The 14,826-nt window shown below is 34.1% G+C and overlaps 3 protein-coding genes across 3 annotated transcripts in view; 1 reads left to right on the top strand and 2 right to left on the bottom strand.

Moving 5' to 3' along the window:
• Positions 1 to 741: 741 nt before the first annotated feature.
• Positions 742 to 4,073, bottom strand: LOC116769100 (uncharacterized). The gene is made up of 6 exons (XM_032660102.2): positions 3,944 to 4,073; positions 3,152 to 3,874; positions 2,323 to 2,901; positions 1,711 to 2,253; positions 1,481 to 1,593; positions 742 to 1,039 (listed from the first exon to the last, which is right to left on the bottom strand). The coding sequence occupies exons 1-6, from the start codon at positions 3,999 to 4,001 to the stop codon at positions 836 to 838; spliced, it is 2,220 nt and encodes a 739-aa protein (XP_032515993.2). The 5' UTR covers positions 4,002 to 4,073; the 3' UTR covers positions 742 to 835.
• A 200-nt stretch (positions 4,074 to 4,273) lies between these two features.
• On the top strand, positions 4,274 to 5,579 carry LOC116769000 (small ribosomal subunit protein uS3m). The gene is made up of 4 exons (XM_061527774.1): positions 4,274 to 4,435; positions 4,506 to 4,692; positions 4,974 to 5,074; positions 5,295 to 5,579. Exons 1-4 carry the CDS (start codon positions 4,409 to 4,411, stop codon positions 5,481 to 5,483), a joined length of 504 nt encoding a protein of 167 aa, XP_061383758.1. The 5' UTR covers positions 4,274 to 4,408; the 3' UTR covers positions 5,484 to 5,579.
• A 661-nt stretch (positions 5,580 to 6,240) lies between these two features.
• LOC116769237 (CCR4-NOT transcription complex subunit 6) overlaps positions 6,241 to 14,826 on the bottom strand; it is a 103,093-nt gene continuing 94,507 nt past the window's right edge. Inside the window, exons 6-12 of the mRNA XM_061527769.1 lie at positions 13,824 to 13,981; positions 12,843 to 12,997; positions 12,602 to 12,753; positions 12,302 to 12,526; positions 11,678 to 11,849; positions 10,904 to 11,043; positions 6,241 to 10,614 (exon numbers count right to left, since the gene is read on the bottom strand). Of these exons, the coding sequence (XP_061383753.1) occupies positions 10,538 to 10,614; positions 10,904 to 11,043; positions 11,678 to 11,849; positions 12,302 to 12,526; positions 12,602 to 12,753; positions 12,843 to 12,997; positions 13,824 to 13,981 (1,079 nt within the window). The 3' untranslated portion in view covers positions 6,241 to 10,537. The remainder of the gene's footprint in view (positions 10,615 to 10,903; positions 11,044 to 11,677; positions 11,850 to 12,301; positions 12,527 to 12,601; positions 12,754 to 12,842; positions 12,998 to 13,823; positions 13,982 to 14,826) is intronic.

Genomic DNA, 14,826 nt, shown 5'->3' on the forward strand with positions numbered 1-14,826 from the left:
ACATGGCAGCCCTTGATCAAAGGTTCAAGGACTCCTCACTCCCAATAGCTATACGAAGTCCACGTTTTCCAAAAAAACATTTTGAACAGTTTGAGGCAAGATGGTCTTATTCCTCCTAAGACTAGCACAATGGCCCTTTTGAAATCGATTAATACATAAAATTTTTCTTAATGACGTCAACGTTAAGAAAAAAATTGTTATTTGACAATAAATTTTGAAAGAAATTGGGGCTTTTTTATATCACCCCTTTTTTATAAAAAAAATATATTCTGCAAGATGCTTAGTTTATTTAAGTCCTTTTGTAATTTACAATTTCAGTTAAAAACCACTGTTTCGAGGATTAAGGACTTTATCAATACATAATTTTTTTACAATAGCAATAATTTTTTGTATTAGTCATAACCTTTAAGTTGCATCTAAAAGCCTAAAGTTAAGATAACAGAAACACGTGAAATTAGACATTTTCATCTCGTCTGTCCTCGCTCACGGTTGCTGCAAAGAGACTTAGACGTCTGGAGTATGTAGTTGTAAAATGAGATGAAATTTCTTAGCATTCCATGGATTCACCTTGCGGGTGCCGGGTCCATCGCGTTGCAGGGAGAGGAGCTTTAACAGTGCCTGGGACTTGCGACCTAAGTTTAGGTTTTAGACCCCTATCTGAAGCGTTAAACGCTCACCTCCATCGTCCAAGATAAAAAGCGTAGCATATCCGAAAATCTTAGTTTTATTTAGAAATACTTTAATGTCATAAAAAAAAGGTTTGACGTTGTAAGTATGTTTCCTTTTAATTTCGAATAGTTTGTTTAAATAAATCAATTTCTTTTGCAATTATCGTTTATTTCCCGCAAGATTTCATAGCATTCATTACCTGTTGTGCGATGTTTATGAAATCATCTAACGCATAATAGTTGCTTCTTCTGTAATCTTCGACTGAACCATACGTCAAAACTAAATCTCTCAATATCTCCTTAACTATTTTCCTAATAATTCTTGGTTTTGGTCTTCCAGAATTTTCGGCTACCTTTATAATTGATATTACCTGAGTGAAGAATTAATTATATTGAACAAGTAATAAAATATTGTTTATGTATTTAAAAAAAAAATTTAAATAAATATTATTTTCTGCGTTGTTTTTATAATGCTTAGTAGCAACCCCTTATTTTTTTCATTATTAAAGTAACTTAAGTTCTTTTTACTACACACGCTATCTGCACATTTTTTTTAAATCAACCCGTCTATTTCAGGTGTTATTAAAACAATTCTGATAGGCTTTAAGTTCCTTTTAAACGCCTTGAAGGTGCATAGTTTCATATGAACTGACAATTAATAGATGAAGTGTTTGTACAAGTAAATATTTTTGATTCCAAGAGGTAGGTAATATTGTTTTAAAATTTATATGTAAGGCACGAGGCATTTTTCAGTTATTCAAAGGAATTGAATGAATAAAAAGACACGAAATAGTTAACAATTTATAACATACCTTAACTTTCCACGACGCCAAAATTTCGCCAAGTGAAGTGCCTTTAAATTTTTTTTCGACGTCTTGCAGTCTTCGACGTAACATTATTAAGTGATGTTGACGGCAGACCTCCTCTTCAAATATCAACATAGAAATATAATATTAAGTAGTTTTAAGAGAGAAATGTAATATTAATTAAGAATTTAGAAGGAAACTGCCTCGTCAGAACATACGAAATAATGAATTACTACCTTTGTGACATCCAAATTCATCGTACCCATTTGGACAATTCGGTCTTCCATCGCAGATGTTATCAATTGAAACAGAAACATTGCCGATATGACATCTGAAATTTATTATTTTGGACTCAGCGGAACAAGACTTCACGCAACTCCTAGGACACAAGGAAACAACACAGGAGCCGTTCCGACAGTAGCATTTCTCGTTTATAATTTTAATATTTCCGGTGGCGGATCGTTTCAAAGCAAGCGCCAGGTTTTTATTAATGGACATCAAAAATAAGTAAGCTTCCTCCGACTCATTAACAAAACGTGACTGTTTCACTATGTCCAAATACAACAAACTTAATAGAGAAAAACATTTGTTTCTGAGTTTCTTCACGAGAGAAAGATCGTTCCCAGATTTTGTCGTCATTTCCTGTAATTTTGTCATCGCATTGATAAGAGACATTATTTTGACTCTTATTGGCGAAATCTCTTTAGAAGCTTTTGATTGCAACATTTTTATTGTGTTGCCATATATCTCGTGTGCTTCAAATTTTCCATAACCGGCACCTTTAAAAACATGGGAGAAGGAGTGATAAATGTCTCAATATTAAAGTAAATTAAACAAAAAATACTTACCAACATCACATCCAGCTTCGTCACTTTCATCAAAACAATCTATTTTACCATCACACAAGACATTGAATGAGACTGAATCAGACACGTTTATAGATTCACAATTCCATCTGGAGAGACTATGTTTGTGCCAGCATATTCGTTTGCAAGCGTCGGTGCATTTAATACACAGTTCTCTCTTACACGCACAAGACTTCGGAGGCCATATGACTTCTTTGACATCTTGTTCTAAATTTCTTTCAAATACATCTTCAGATATTCCTTGATTTTCTAGTTGTTGAGAGCATAAAGCCGCTTTTAAGGTTAATGATAGTGAACTTATTATTATTGCTATATCATTGACACTACGTTTTATATTTATACTGTCAGAAGTATTGGAAAAACCAGTGTCGTCTGAATTTAATTTTTTGTCGAGATTTTGATATTTTTCCTTGAATTTCATCTGAGTCCCTAAGAGTCCCTGTAATACCTGAGAATGTCTTCTAAAGACAGAAGTCTCTTGATCCATTTCTAAACATTTGTGTTGAAAAGACGATTCTACGTCCGACATAACTCGGTTGGCCTGCTCTACTTTATTTGTTACTGTAATTTACAAGAGTTATATTTAAAGATTTTTAACAAATCACTATTACATTGTTAATGAAAATAGTTTTTGGATCCTAAGACCTATAGCCGGGACCGATTTGAAACGGAAAATAAAGCATAGCTATTAAATAAAAAAAAAAATTGGAAATAATAAATTATCATTAAAAGCTAGAATCAAACAATATGAGGTGGTGCAATTACAATGTTAAATATGTATAAAATGATAAAGGAACAGAATTCGCCTTACCGTGTCTAATGCAATATTTCTCGTCAGACCTATCAGGACAATCAATATAATTATTGCATAGATCTTCTAAAGGAACATACTCGTCGACATATTGACATTTAAAACTATTTAAAAGTTTAACATCAGAGCAAATACGAGGAAGAACTTTTTTACATATTGCCTTGTTAGCTGTTCGACTCTGAGATCTCTCTGGGCTTTTAAAATAATCCTTGTCATTACTGACTAGTTTTTTTCGGGAATATTCATCTTTTGAAAACAATTTTTCCGCTCTTCTAGTGTTATTATTGTGTTCGAGACTGTTTTTAAAAGCAAATTCATTTTTATACTTTATATCGCTTGTCGATGTATTTTTATTCTGTGTTGTTGATTTGGCCAATTTGTTTTTTATAAATAAATCAAATTCAAGAGAAAGTTCATTTAATGTTTTCTGTCGACTTTGAATATTTATAGTATTTTGTGATTTCCTAGCGTTATCTGTTATGTTTGATGTCTTTATTCTAATACCTTCCATTATTAATTGCACATTTTTTTTTGCATGTGGCCCCAGAAATTTGGCCGCTTTTATTAATTTTGTTTCGATAGTCTCTAAAAGCTTAGCCTTACTCTCATGAGTGGATTTAAACTGTATATCTTTAACAATGCTGTTTATTTTATCGACTATACCATTTACTTTCAGCTTTGACGCAGGACTATAATTCCCATCTTGAACTGTTTCAGTTTGTGCTTAAAAATAATAATTTTATATTCCTGATATCCAACTTAAGCTATGTATTTTGAATACTTAATACTTACCATATATTAGATGGAAGGAAACAATTATAATAAAGCAATGAAAAATCCACATACTCATAAGATTTTGATAGTAGCAAGAATTAGTTTTCCTTTATAGATGAAATTTTTCTTTACGAGCTACTGCATTAATTAACAATATTTTATTACTTTTTTAATTGTATGTTAATGGAAAAATAAATTATATATTTTTACGTTGATATTTTATGGTTAAATAGTAAGTATAAATAAAACAAGATAAAGTAAAAACAAAGGAGACTATATTTTTGTAATGATATATAATAAGAACGTATAAGTTCGAAGTTTACATGTTATTTATTTCTAAACATATATATATGACATTTGACAGAACAAAAGTCAAAAGCTCAGATGTGACACTAACAGCATATAATAGGTTAGGAAATAAGCAAATAAAGTATTTATAAATATAGTCAATTAGTTCAGTTTTATACATAGAAGTGATAAAACATGAATAACGTCATAAAATTTGCACAGGTATATATTAAAGTACGAAAGATTGATATTTTTTTTTATTTTGCATTATATATTATTTTTATTTTTCCAGTCGGCTATAATTTTACCACAATGGTCACCAATATTTGCTTCCCAATTTCACACATCATCCGCTCTGTGTCGAGTGGTGTCAGGCAAATACAGGATAACGAAGAAACGAGACAAACCTCTGACATATGAGATGGCCAATCCCCCACATTATATCGCTCATAGAAAAACCTGGAACTCTTGGAATACTTGTAAGATTTTCACTATATTTAGTATGAGTCTGGAGTTGTTATGTTAAACTAAATGATTTCATTCATGTAAATATAATCATACAACATGGTTTATCTTAACAAACATTGAAAACAGTTGCCATTGCATTTAAACTCTAAAGCAATCTTATATGAAACACATGACGTAAATTATACACTGTTCATGTATAAATAAGTAAATCTTATTCTTCTGTTTCATATAACTTCTCAATAAAATATTCTGATTTGTCAAAAAAATATACATTTATAAATGTTCATTACAGCTAGTTTAAAAGATGGCCTTAGAAAATCAGAGACGGCAGTTGAAGATGAGTTTATAAGAAGATTTATTAATGGAACCTGGCATGGACTTGTTTGTAGTGAGGTATGTTATAGAAACTTTTACCACGTAATGAATGGGAGAAGCTTAAGAAAATAAGCCTCAGTAATACCTAACAGTTACAATTCCTTTTATTAAAACCTATAGCCAACTTAAAAAAAAGTGAAATTTGTCACGGTATAATCCTCATTTTGCATTTAATTTATATAAACCTTCTTGCATTCAATATTAAAATACTATATAAAGACAATAATTTATGTTATAGGTAATAATAAAACGGCAGTTTAATCATATAAGAGTGGCCGTTATCATCAGACGGGCCGTCTCACCTACAAAAATGTATTTCCTTCTTGGATATTCAGAGGAGATGCTGTCCAATTGGATACAGTGCCCTGTGACCTTGGAACTGCAGACGGTGGACAGCTACCAGGATGTGGTCTTTAAATACATTTAGACTGTGTGTTGTAGAATAGGAAAATGAATAGATAATATTTTGATGTCGTTTCAATTATTCATTAGTGCTAATTAAATTGGTTGCCAAATTTTCAAACCTCTTTTAAGTCTTTAGAAGAATTCTATTGTCTATGACAGACACTATGTGAATATTTATGAATGAAAAACTTTCAAGGACCAAACATATTGTATTCAGGTCCAAATCGTAGCATTTGTTGTTAAATTTCTCTATTTGCAATTAAAATCCGATCCATACACGCAATTCTTCACATCTAATAATATGTATGGACGGACTAAAATAGGTTAGGGCTTCATCCGAAGTGTTCCTTAAGCCCGATAGGTTCTTGTCTCAATTGTCAAGTAATTGTGGTAAATATTTGCAGTATTTTAGTTCATTATTACCTTTTGATGATGTCACCAAATCTGAAATTACCTTTGATTCAGGACAAAAAAACATCTAGGGATTGGGAAGAATATATTATCAGACAGATTCTGAGAGAAAAAAAGATCCTCTGATTATTTGAGAATTACTAAGTTCAATGATTTTGAGACGTTTAGGGCTTTTCTGGTGAACTATTTTAAGTAGAAATTACTATTTCCAAAAGATTTCCACGTTCCTTCCAGAAATGTTGGACATTGTATGTTATGCTAAAACAGATAGCACAGCTGTTATAAGGTTTTGCTCGACTCAAGTATTATCAATAATAATCAATGCATCGGTTAGGTTTATGGCGGGGTGTTCAATGAAACAATGGTGATAAAATTCATATTATCTTATAATTTGATTCATTTCAAATATACATAATGTGTCAACAAACAGCACAGCGAGACGCGGGCCGCGTGGCCTCACGCACACAACCACAGCCGCACACACACGTACACACACACACGCGCATCCGATCGCTCCAACACTACGATCCAATAACGAACATCCCACATACGTACTTTGTACTTTTAAAGTTAATTTCTCATCGTAAAGACGTTGTTTGATTTTGTAAGAAATTCAAAGCAAATAAAAATATAAATATACCTATAAAAAGATTCATCTGTCAACATTATCAATACTTACTATTACGTGGTATAATTTAAGACACGATCGATATATTAATTACGGTACACAGACGTGACGTATACAAAATCAAGCAACGCTTTCAAAACTTGTCAGCATACAAATACATAGTTACGTCTTCATAAGATTTATATTTTTATATCATAAAGGCCTATGGTGTTTCTCTGGTGTATTAGTGTTACGGATCACAGTATGGTTAAGCATCTGTCCTTACGTACTAGTGAGTTATACATTTCGATATTATCATTAAATCACCATAAAACACGTTTTGTAAACTCGTTAAGGTGCTTCAGAAAATATTTTTTTTTTATTATTATTATACTTTTATTGTTTCTTTATTATGATATTATTCTTTCATTAAAGTCTCAAACAGTCTTTTGCATTGAGCTAATTCGATTAGGTCTGCGGAATGTCTGTCGATATCACGCCACATGACGTTGACACTGACGTTTCACAGATAAAAAACATTCATTATCTGTACCTAATAAGGATATAGATATTAATGGCGTCAGTGCGTTCAGAAATCAAGCGACACATCCGACGGCTCGTTGTACACCAATAATTCCAGTAATTAAAAAATCAATTATACAAAAAAAAAAATAATAGTAATAATTAAAGGCTTCTCTTGACAATGTTAATAATGATGACATTATATTATAACACAGCTTAAAATATACAATTTTCAATGTTACACATAAAACATATATACACAAATAATTCCACATGAGAGCGGTTCGGATACATATATATTTTTTTTAATTTTATGAATATACAAAGTACAAACTGATTGTTTCGTAGAACGTATGACTTTACAAAATTCCTATTCGACATAAGGTACATGTTTTAAGTAAAATTGACCATCAAAATTGTATTAAAATTAAAGAGATCACATTTCAACTACAAATAATAAAGCTCTTATAATAGAAAGTAGTGATAGTATTTCGGTGTGTTTAACTTGAACGCTTCCGTATTGTACTTAGCTCGAAACTTCGCCTTAAACAAGGTATGTACTATTCAGAGTGAGTCTCAGTTGAAGCAAACAAAGGAACAAATTCATCACTACAACTACGTAAATATTATAAAACTTCAGCAATAAATAATATCTTTGTCGAACTTAATTTGAAATGTATGGAATTTTCTTTACTTTTATACAATATTATACCTCACTAAATAAAAATATGTTCGTAAGTACTCGAAATAACAAAGGAGATATATAAAAGTAGCATCTATGTTTTCAGACTTTAGGATTTGCTCTTAAAATTTGGCCGTTGTTCAAAATTGGTGGACAAACGTGACGATAAAGGTGACCAATGACGCAGACCTCCAGAACCGAACAGACCTCCCCCGACCCAGGACCCAGATACACTGGTACTTAATAAATAGACAATGCGCTATACACAAATAGAGAAACATCGTAGGTGAAGGCATTACATTCGTTGAAACATGAATATTGCTAAATTTGTGCTCACGCAGGAAGAACAATCAGCTAGTAACCTACACTAGAATAATTTACACGAAAACAAAACTCTGACCAACATGATATGACTCGTCATAATCTATATGTACTTTGAAAAATTATATCAGAATCAACAAAAAATATATAATAACTGCTTCATCTATAGTAGAGAACGACGAACACAGACCTCTAAATAATATACGCTTCACATGATTGGGCTCAGCTTTATTCCAACGTCTAGAAACACTTAGATATCACAATGGCGTTGCTTGACCTTGAACATGTCTGATGCGTTCAAAGAAAGACAGAACTGATTGATGCAGACTAAACTATGAAACTGCCCGTGATTGGTGTGACAAATGTCCAAGAATTTAGCTCAAATAATATATATTTTGATGCAAAAATACTATATCATGATTCAGAACGGCTAATATTACGAAGTAACGTAATAAAATGTCCAAATAAAGAAGATTTTATTAACAAAATATGTTTAAGAGAGCGAATCGTATCTAAACTTGGTATGACTAGTTTAGTTGATGACAAACTCGCGAGGAGCCAGACGATAGACTTGAAATTACGATGTGACCCATCATAAGCCAACCAAAGACCTTCCATATACAAATACGTCCCCAACACTTTGATTACATTTAATGAACAGTACTCACATTGACATTTAATTCGGACACGAAAAATTCTATACACTGTGAAATACGATTTAAATTGATCCGTTAATCACAAAAGCTTTAATTACTATTAAGACGGACGGTAATCATTTGAATTATGAACAAACGCTGACAGATTATGAAATAGAAGAACGAAATTTATCAAGTATTGACCAATCATAGCAGACAGAACCAAATAGAACTAATTGCGAAAAACCTAATTGACCAATCAATGAACGGAACGCGGATGAGAACCGACCAATCGTGACACACGACAGACGATTATTGACCAATGAGAGACGATCTCGACACGACGCCAACCAACATTCACACATACATTTGTACTACGCCAGTATGCTACCCGCTACTACTAGACAATATCATCATCGATCGACTCCAGACCAAAAAACTAAAATAAAATGCAGAGACGCGAAGATTTTAAAACATCCACGAATTACAATACTGAACCGAACAAAACGGAACTCACAAACTACTTTTGTAAAATATAAAATTTGTGAAAACAACGGAGATTACTTATAGGCTAAGCGAGGATCGATCGATGGTGACTTCACGGACACGCCGCAGCAGCAACACTCGGATGACATGAAGAAACAAAAAAAACATTATCTCGCTGAGAAGTTTGTTGAAACACAGAATGTCATTAACCTAGGAGCGTCCGACTTTGTTCTGACACAGGCGAGACACAAACACCGGGGCACGTCACTCGACACGTCACCGATCGTTCGTGGCTCATGAGACAGCGATCGATGGGACGGACCAATCACATTATACTAATTGTCTATTTATTCGATCGATAATTCAAGAACCGAGAGTAAACTAATTATAAGACTCCGTCTCCACCGCGCCGACGCACGCCGCACACAGATCTCACAACCGCGCATTGCATAAAACGCCCGTCTAAAAAAAATACCTAAATGTTATATACAGTGGAGGAATTAAATCTAAAGGGTAAATGGACGTATGCATCGTAAAACGACTTTGTGCAATTTAAAACGAGAGAATTTATTAAAAAAAATAATAATAATAATAATTAAAAATTAAAAAGAAATGTACAATGGTCGAAAACTGACGAACACGTCACCGATAAACATCTAGCGTATAAAACATAAATAAAATTGCATAATTGCACCAGTTATTTTAATGTCTTAAAGCGGATTGCGTTATTGCACCTGAGTCGAGAGCGAAGAGTCCCGAATAATTTGCCATTCGTCAGTCTCAGACAGCGATACCTATTCCTCGACTGTACATAATAAACTAAGAACCTGCCCGTCTCATGACCGTTGAAAAAATATTACTCTCCATAATTTATAAGCTGTTCATAATGTCAGATTGTTTAAAAAAATAAATTGTCATCCAACCGACGCCCGGAGCGACGAACACCTCCAGTAAAACCGTTCGAACGGACAAAATGTATACTATGAAAAATTTACAATATTACTAAGGCATCACTTATACGGAGATACGTTACTGTTCGTATAACATCAGTATGCGGTACAGTAAACTAAAAATGCAATACAAATATGCTCTTTATTATGTCCATAAAATTGGTCACTTTAATATTTCTCGGTTCACAATGACGTATCTCGTCAATGACGTACGACACACACTGATCCGGCGTCGGATGTTTCTTGGCCCGGGGCGGATTAGTGTCCAACGCTAAATTAAAAAAGAATTCCGCTAATTTAGTTACAAATACGTCCAAAAATACAAAATATCTTGCGAGTCAATTAACATAAAACATCCGCCCCTGGGTACGACATTAGCGCGGATCATTGTATGTCGTGACGCGTGTCTCACGTGTGTCGCGCGTGTCGTACGCGTGTCGTGTCGGACGCGCATGGCGGGTGCTACCTGCGCCCGATCAGTCCGTTGCTGCTGGCGGATGGCGGGTACATCTCTAACTCTACCAACAGTGGGAAATGATCTGGAAATGGAATAAAAATACATTTAATTATTTGCGATATTAAATTTTATGATGAATTTCATTGGCACTGAACAAAAAATATTGTCCAGGCAGTCGGTGACTGCACATAATATATAACATGTGTGCATTATGAACTGCCAACAGCAAAAAGCTTGTTAGAGTACTAACTTATTCCTTATATTCTGATTATAGTATTTAATACTGACGTGATCAAACAGATTTAAATATAGCTTTATCTGAATGGTGTTTCGGAGGTGTTTTTCTAAGGTTTGTAGTACAAATAGCTGACCTGATGGTATGTGTGGGTGTGGACAGCCCACCACCTTGTGCTCCCTGAACCAGTCTTGAGACAGCGGCCCCAACAGACCCAGCGGCGTCATCGACTGCTTGCTGTAGAATATGTAGTCGATGATACCCTTGAAGTCGAACCTAGAACAGAAGTAACTCCCGTCGATCATTCAGAACAAATGATTGAAATTATTTATCATTTCTATAAATATTGATTTTAGTACGATAATAAAGCAAAATATTGGAATGTCAGTGTCGACATCTGGTTGAATCTATAAATAAAATTAATATATTATTTAAAGTATCTAAGCTGAATGTTTTTAAGACGCATTCAAGTTTTTTTGACATATTTACAATTAGTCCGCTATTACCAAGGAATGAAGTGGCATAGTTTGTTTAGTTGGAATCAATTAAGGCATAGGAGCATTTCATCCATCCGCATCCATAGACGAAAATCTCACTTCGAAGCAAAAAATATTTTTTTTGCAAAAATAATACCATCTTTGAGATAGGCGTATCATAGGAAATTTATAATGATCGTTATAACGATCGAAAACTAAGTTATGGTGAAAAGTGCAAGTTTTTCGCCATAGTGCCAATGTGGACAATTTCTTTGGAGAAGCTGTCAGTTTAAATATTTCATACATCTCATCAAGATAATATGTGTTATGGACAATAGTACAAGCATTAGATGTAGTCCATTCAGTCCTCCTGTAGTCCAACTGCATATAATTCCTGTCGGAGATCAGAGTATAGTATTCGTAACCAAACTCACGTGTAATTAGTATAGGGCATGATATCTTCGCTGTATGCGGAGGCTAATTTAAAGTTGTGCGTGAACTCGTGTTCCGAGCCCGGCATACGACGGAGAGATGACGCGTACCCGAGCTCCTTGAAATCTCGGTGCTCAGATGACACACGCCCAGCAGACAGAAACTCTACTACACCTGGAAATTTATATGAACACATATATATAGTGCTAGATAAATCTGAATATTTTGGAGGGTCAAAAGGGATGGATGGCAGGACTTTTGCTTGTTGCTCATATAAACATATTTAAAGCAATTAGCAAGTGAGATATTATTTCTGGCATAGTGATGCTAGACAATTTCATTGGCCTGTCCTAAGCTTTGTAACATTAAAGAACTTTCGATACCGGTTTGTGTCCAAAGCTAAGAATAATATATGCAAACACGTGATGATATTTCAATGAGCTAATAAACATTTTACAACATTTTTAAATTCAGTACATGAAAATATGTATTGATTTTATATTATTTTAACGAATCCAGAGGCAAATAACCATTGTAATAATCAGAGGTAATAAATATAACAAGGTATGCAAAAACGTTGAATCCGTTTTCTAATCAACAAAAAGAGATCATGGACAAAAACTCACCGCTATCCGGCAACGAATTAAAATCACCGCAAAGCAACAGTTGCACGTTGTCTTTCTGTCCGCTGAGGCGGAGTGTCCTTGCCGAATCCTCCATAATACTTTTCAGTTCGTTGCTCAACATCATCGTCTGGATCAGTTTCACGTCACAGAACTCCGGATCCCAGTGGATGTGTGCCGTACAAACTAGTATCGGTTGTGCTAATGTGGACGAATCCGTTGGCACGCCTGAAACACGCCATAACTCACGTATTTTAATCTATTTCGACAATTTTCTCAAACTTCTGTGGCCAACTCACTTACCGTTTTCCCAAGCAGCTTCTTTAGTTTTCAGCAGAGCGGCTAAACCTATATTATCTTTCGGCATGACTCGATTTAACATATTGTCTGAACCCTCGCTGTTAGCCATCGCTAGCTGATTGAATTCTATAAGGTGTTCCTTTACTAGTGAGAATCTGTTGAATTTATTTAACAATTTTTATTATTTATAAAACTGTAAAGTTAATATCAACAAGTAAAACACAGTCGTCTAACAACAACTTACTTAGCAGATCTAAAGAATATCGCACAACCATCGACGTATTTTCTTTCCGACTCGGACATCGTCTTCGCTCGGGATTTCGGAGAGAAGATGCCATCATAACCGTCTTGTTTCAGTTCCGGTAGAAAGAAGTTATAGAACTGATCCGTTTCAACTTCCTGTTCACGTGTAATTTGTTTTACATGTTATAAGCTGATATACAATTACAATTAAATACGAAATATTAGAGACGTCTTATGACCAGGAGAGGCATTTAAAAGAATATTCTCAAAGAAACATTGGGTGTTTAAATAATACATTTGAGATGACATTTAATTTCAGATATATTTCAATTATCATCACGAATAACGCAAAATCTGTCAAGATGGTGGAAAAATATATTTTTTTTATAAGTATGTAATTGGCCATTTTCGACGTCAGACACCCATTCAAAAACTAATGTCGTTTTGCATGGAAAGAATAATAATAATCGTATATAAAAAAAAACATTTACTTGAACAAAATCGTGGGAAAATGCTAGTAAATACAAAAGCAATTTTTTGTTTGTAAATTAATGCAACAACCGAATGAAATAAATCTTTGTGTATGGTAAGAACAGAGAGTTGGAAGCGTTCAGGCTCATTATTAACTCGCTATCCTAAGTGAGCATTTTATAATAAATTTTAGCACCATAATAACTCAGAAGAAGTTTTGAATACTCCGCTCCCGACAATGATATATCTTTTAACGAAATACAAAGCTAAGATCAATGAACCGGCTTTGTGGTGTCAAAAAAACTGCTCCTACAGTTACCGTAATGAATCCATCTAATACAGAAAATAAATTTAATAATGACCTCTTTGACTAAAACAAAGCTAAGAATATTTGTTTTATAAAATTAAGACCATGTGGGATAGTTAAATTTAGGCTTATACTTCTGAGTATTATTGATAATATTGAACGATAATTTAATGTTGAATATAGGAATATATATTTTGTATTAACCTGTAAGCTTATGATGTCCGCGGAGTAGTGTCTTATTTCATCAAGGATGCCCTTCTTCCGATAGTCCCACTCGAGAGCCCAGCTAGGACAGTAACCATACATCTGTCTTGTTGCATATTTGTCGCAGAGTACATTGTAGCACATCACCGTAAATATACCTGTTAGGAAAATAATAATGACATAAATAAAAATTATTTTACCAGAAGTAAAGTCCTTTCTTGGATTAGAAAAAAAAACCATGTCAATATTTTTAAATTAAATTGTCACTACTGTCCCAAAAAAAAAAAAAAATTTCTAAAGCATAAACTCTGTCAAATTATCTATGTGTATTAGATGCTTAGTAATAACAAGAGCACCAATTAAATGGCATTAATATTACGCTCCACATACGATATAAGCCGTTGCGCCGGCACGCGACACAATGCCTCTTGTTTTTATAATCTGCACAGCGTTCGATAGCCGTATCGTGACTTGAAGTCGCTCGCCCTAATGATGACCGCCTTTTTGCAATATCGAGTGCAGAAAATAAGCCGTTTAGTTCCTAGTTTAGCTGCGGTGTTAAGTGCAGCGGATGGTAGTTACATGTCTCTAGGTACATTGTTGGATGAGGTAGAATAGTAAACGCTTAGCATCATCAACGGTTCAGCATCATTACAGTTGTAATCGCGACCGCCGATAACTAGACGGCGGGTGATGTTTAGGATAATCGTAGTATAAGACATGTTATTGGAATCGTGAGATGGTTTCCTTAAATTGTTTCAACTGAATTTTTGTATAGTGAATTACCAAAACCGTTCAATGATATGAGGACGAAATAACAACGATATTTCTGTAAGACAGTGTCTAAGCTAAGCTAATCTTTGAGTACGTCACCTGGCGACAGTGATCGATCAATAGCACCGCAGCACGTGCTTGGTCCATTGTATGCCGGATGAGTGCGGCACGCGAGCCACATGCCAAACGCTGGCTGAACAATGCTCGCATCGATAATCACTGGCAGTTT

Source organism: Danaus plexippus, chromosome 5 (genome assembly GCF_018135715.1).
Source record: "Danaus plexippus chromosome 5, MEX_DaPlex, whole genome shotgun sequence".
In the NCBI taxonomy this organism is placed as follows: Eukaryota; Metazoa; Arthropoda; class Insecta; order Lepidoptera; family Nymphalidae; genus Danaus; species Danaus plexippus.

Bases quoted from the DNA above. Each gene is read 5' to 3' on its own strand.
- LOC116769100 (XM_032660102.2), bottom strand. From the start codon at position 4,001: ATGAGTATGTGGATTTTTCATTGCTTTATTATAATTGTTTCCTTCCAT. The intron at 2,902-3,151 runs GTAAGGCGAATT...TGTAAATTACAG, and splicing joins GAAATATTGCATTAGACACG to TAACAAATAAAGTAGAGCAG. The intron at 2,254-2,322 runs GTAAGTATTTTT...ATGTTTTTAAAG, and splicing joins CGAAGCTGGATGTGATGTTG to GTGCCGGTTATGGAAAATTT.
- LOC116769000 (XM_061527774.1), top strand. From the start codon at position 4,409: ATGAATAACGTCATAAAATTTGCACAG. The intron at 4,693-4,973 runs GTAAGATTTTCA...TGTTCATTACAG, and splicing joins CTGGAACTCTTGGAATACTT to CTAGTTTAAAAGATGGCCTT. The intron at 5,075-5,294 runs GTATGTTATAGA...TTTATGTTATAG, and splicing joins ATGGACTTGTTTGTAGTGAG to GTAATAATAAAACGGCAGTT.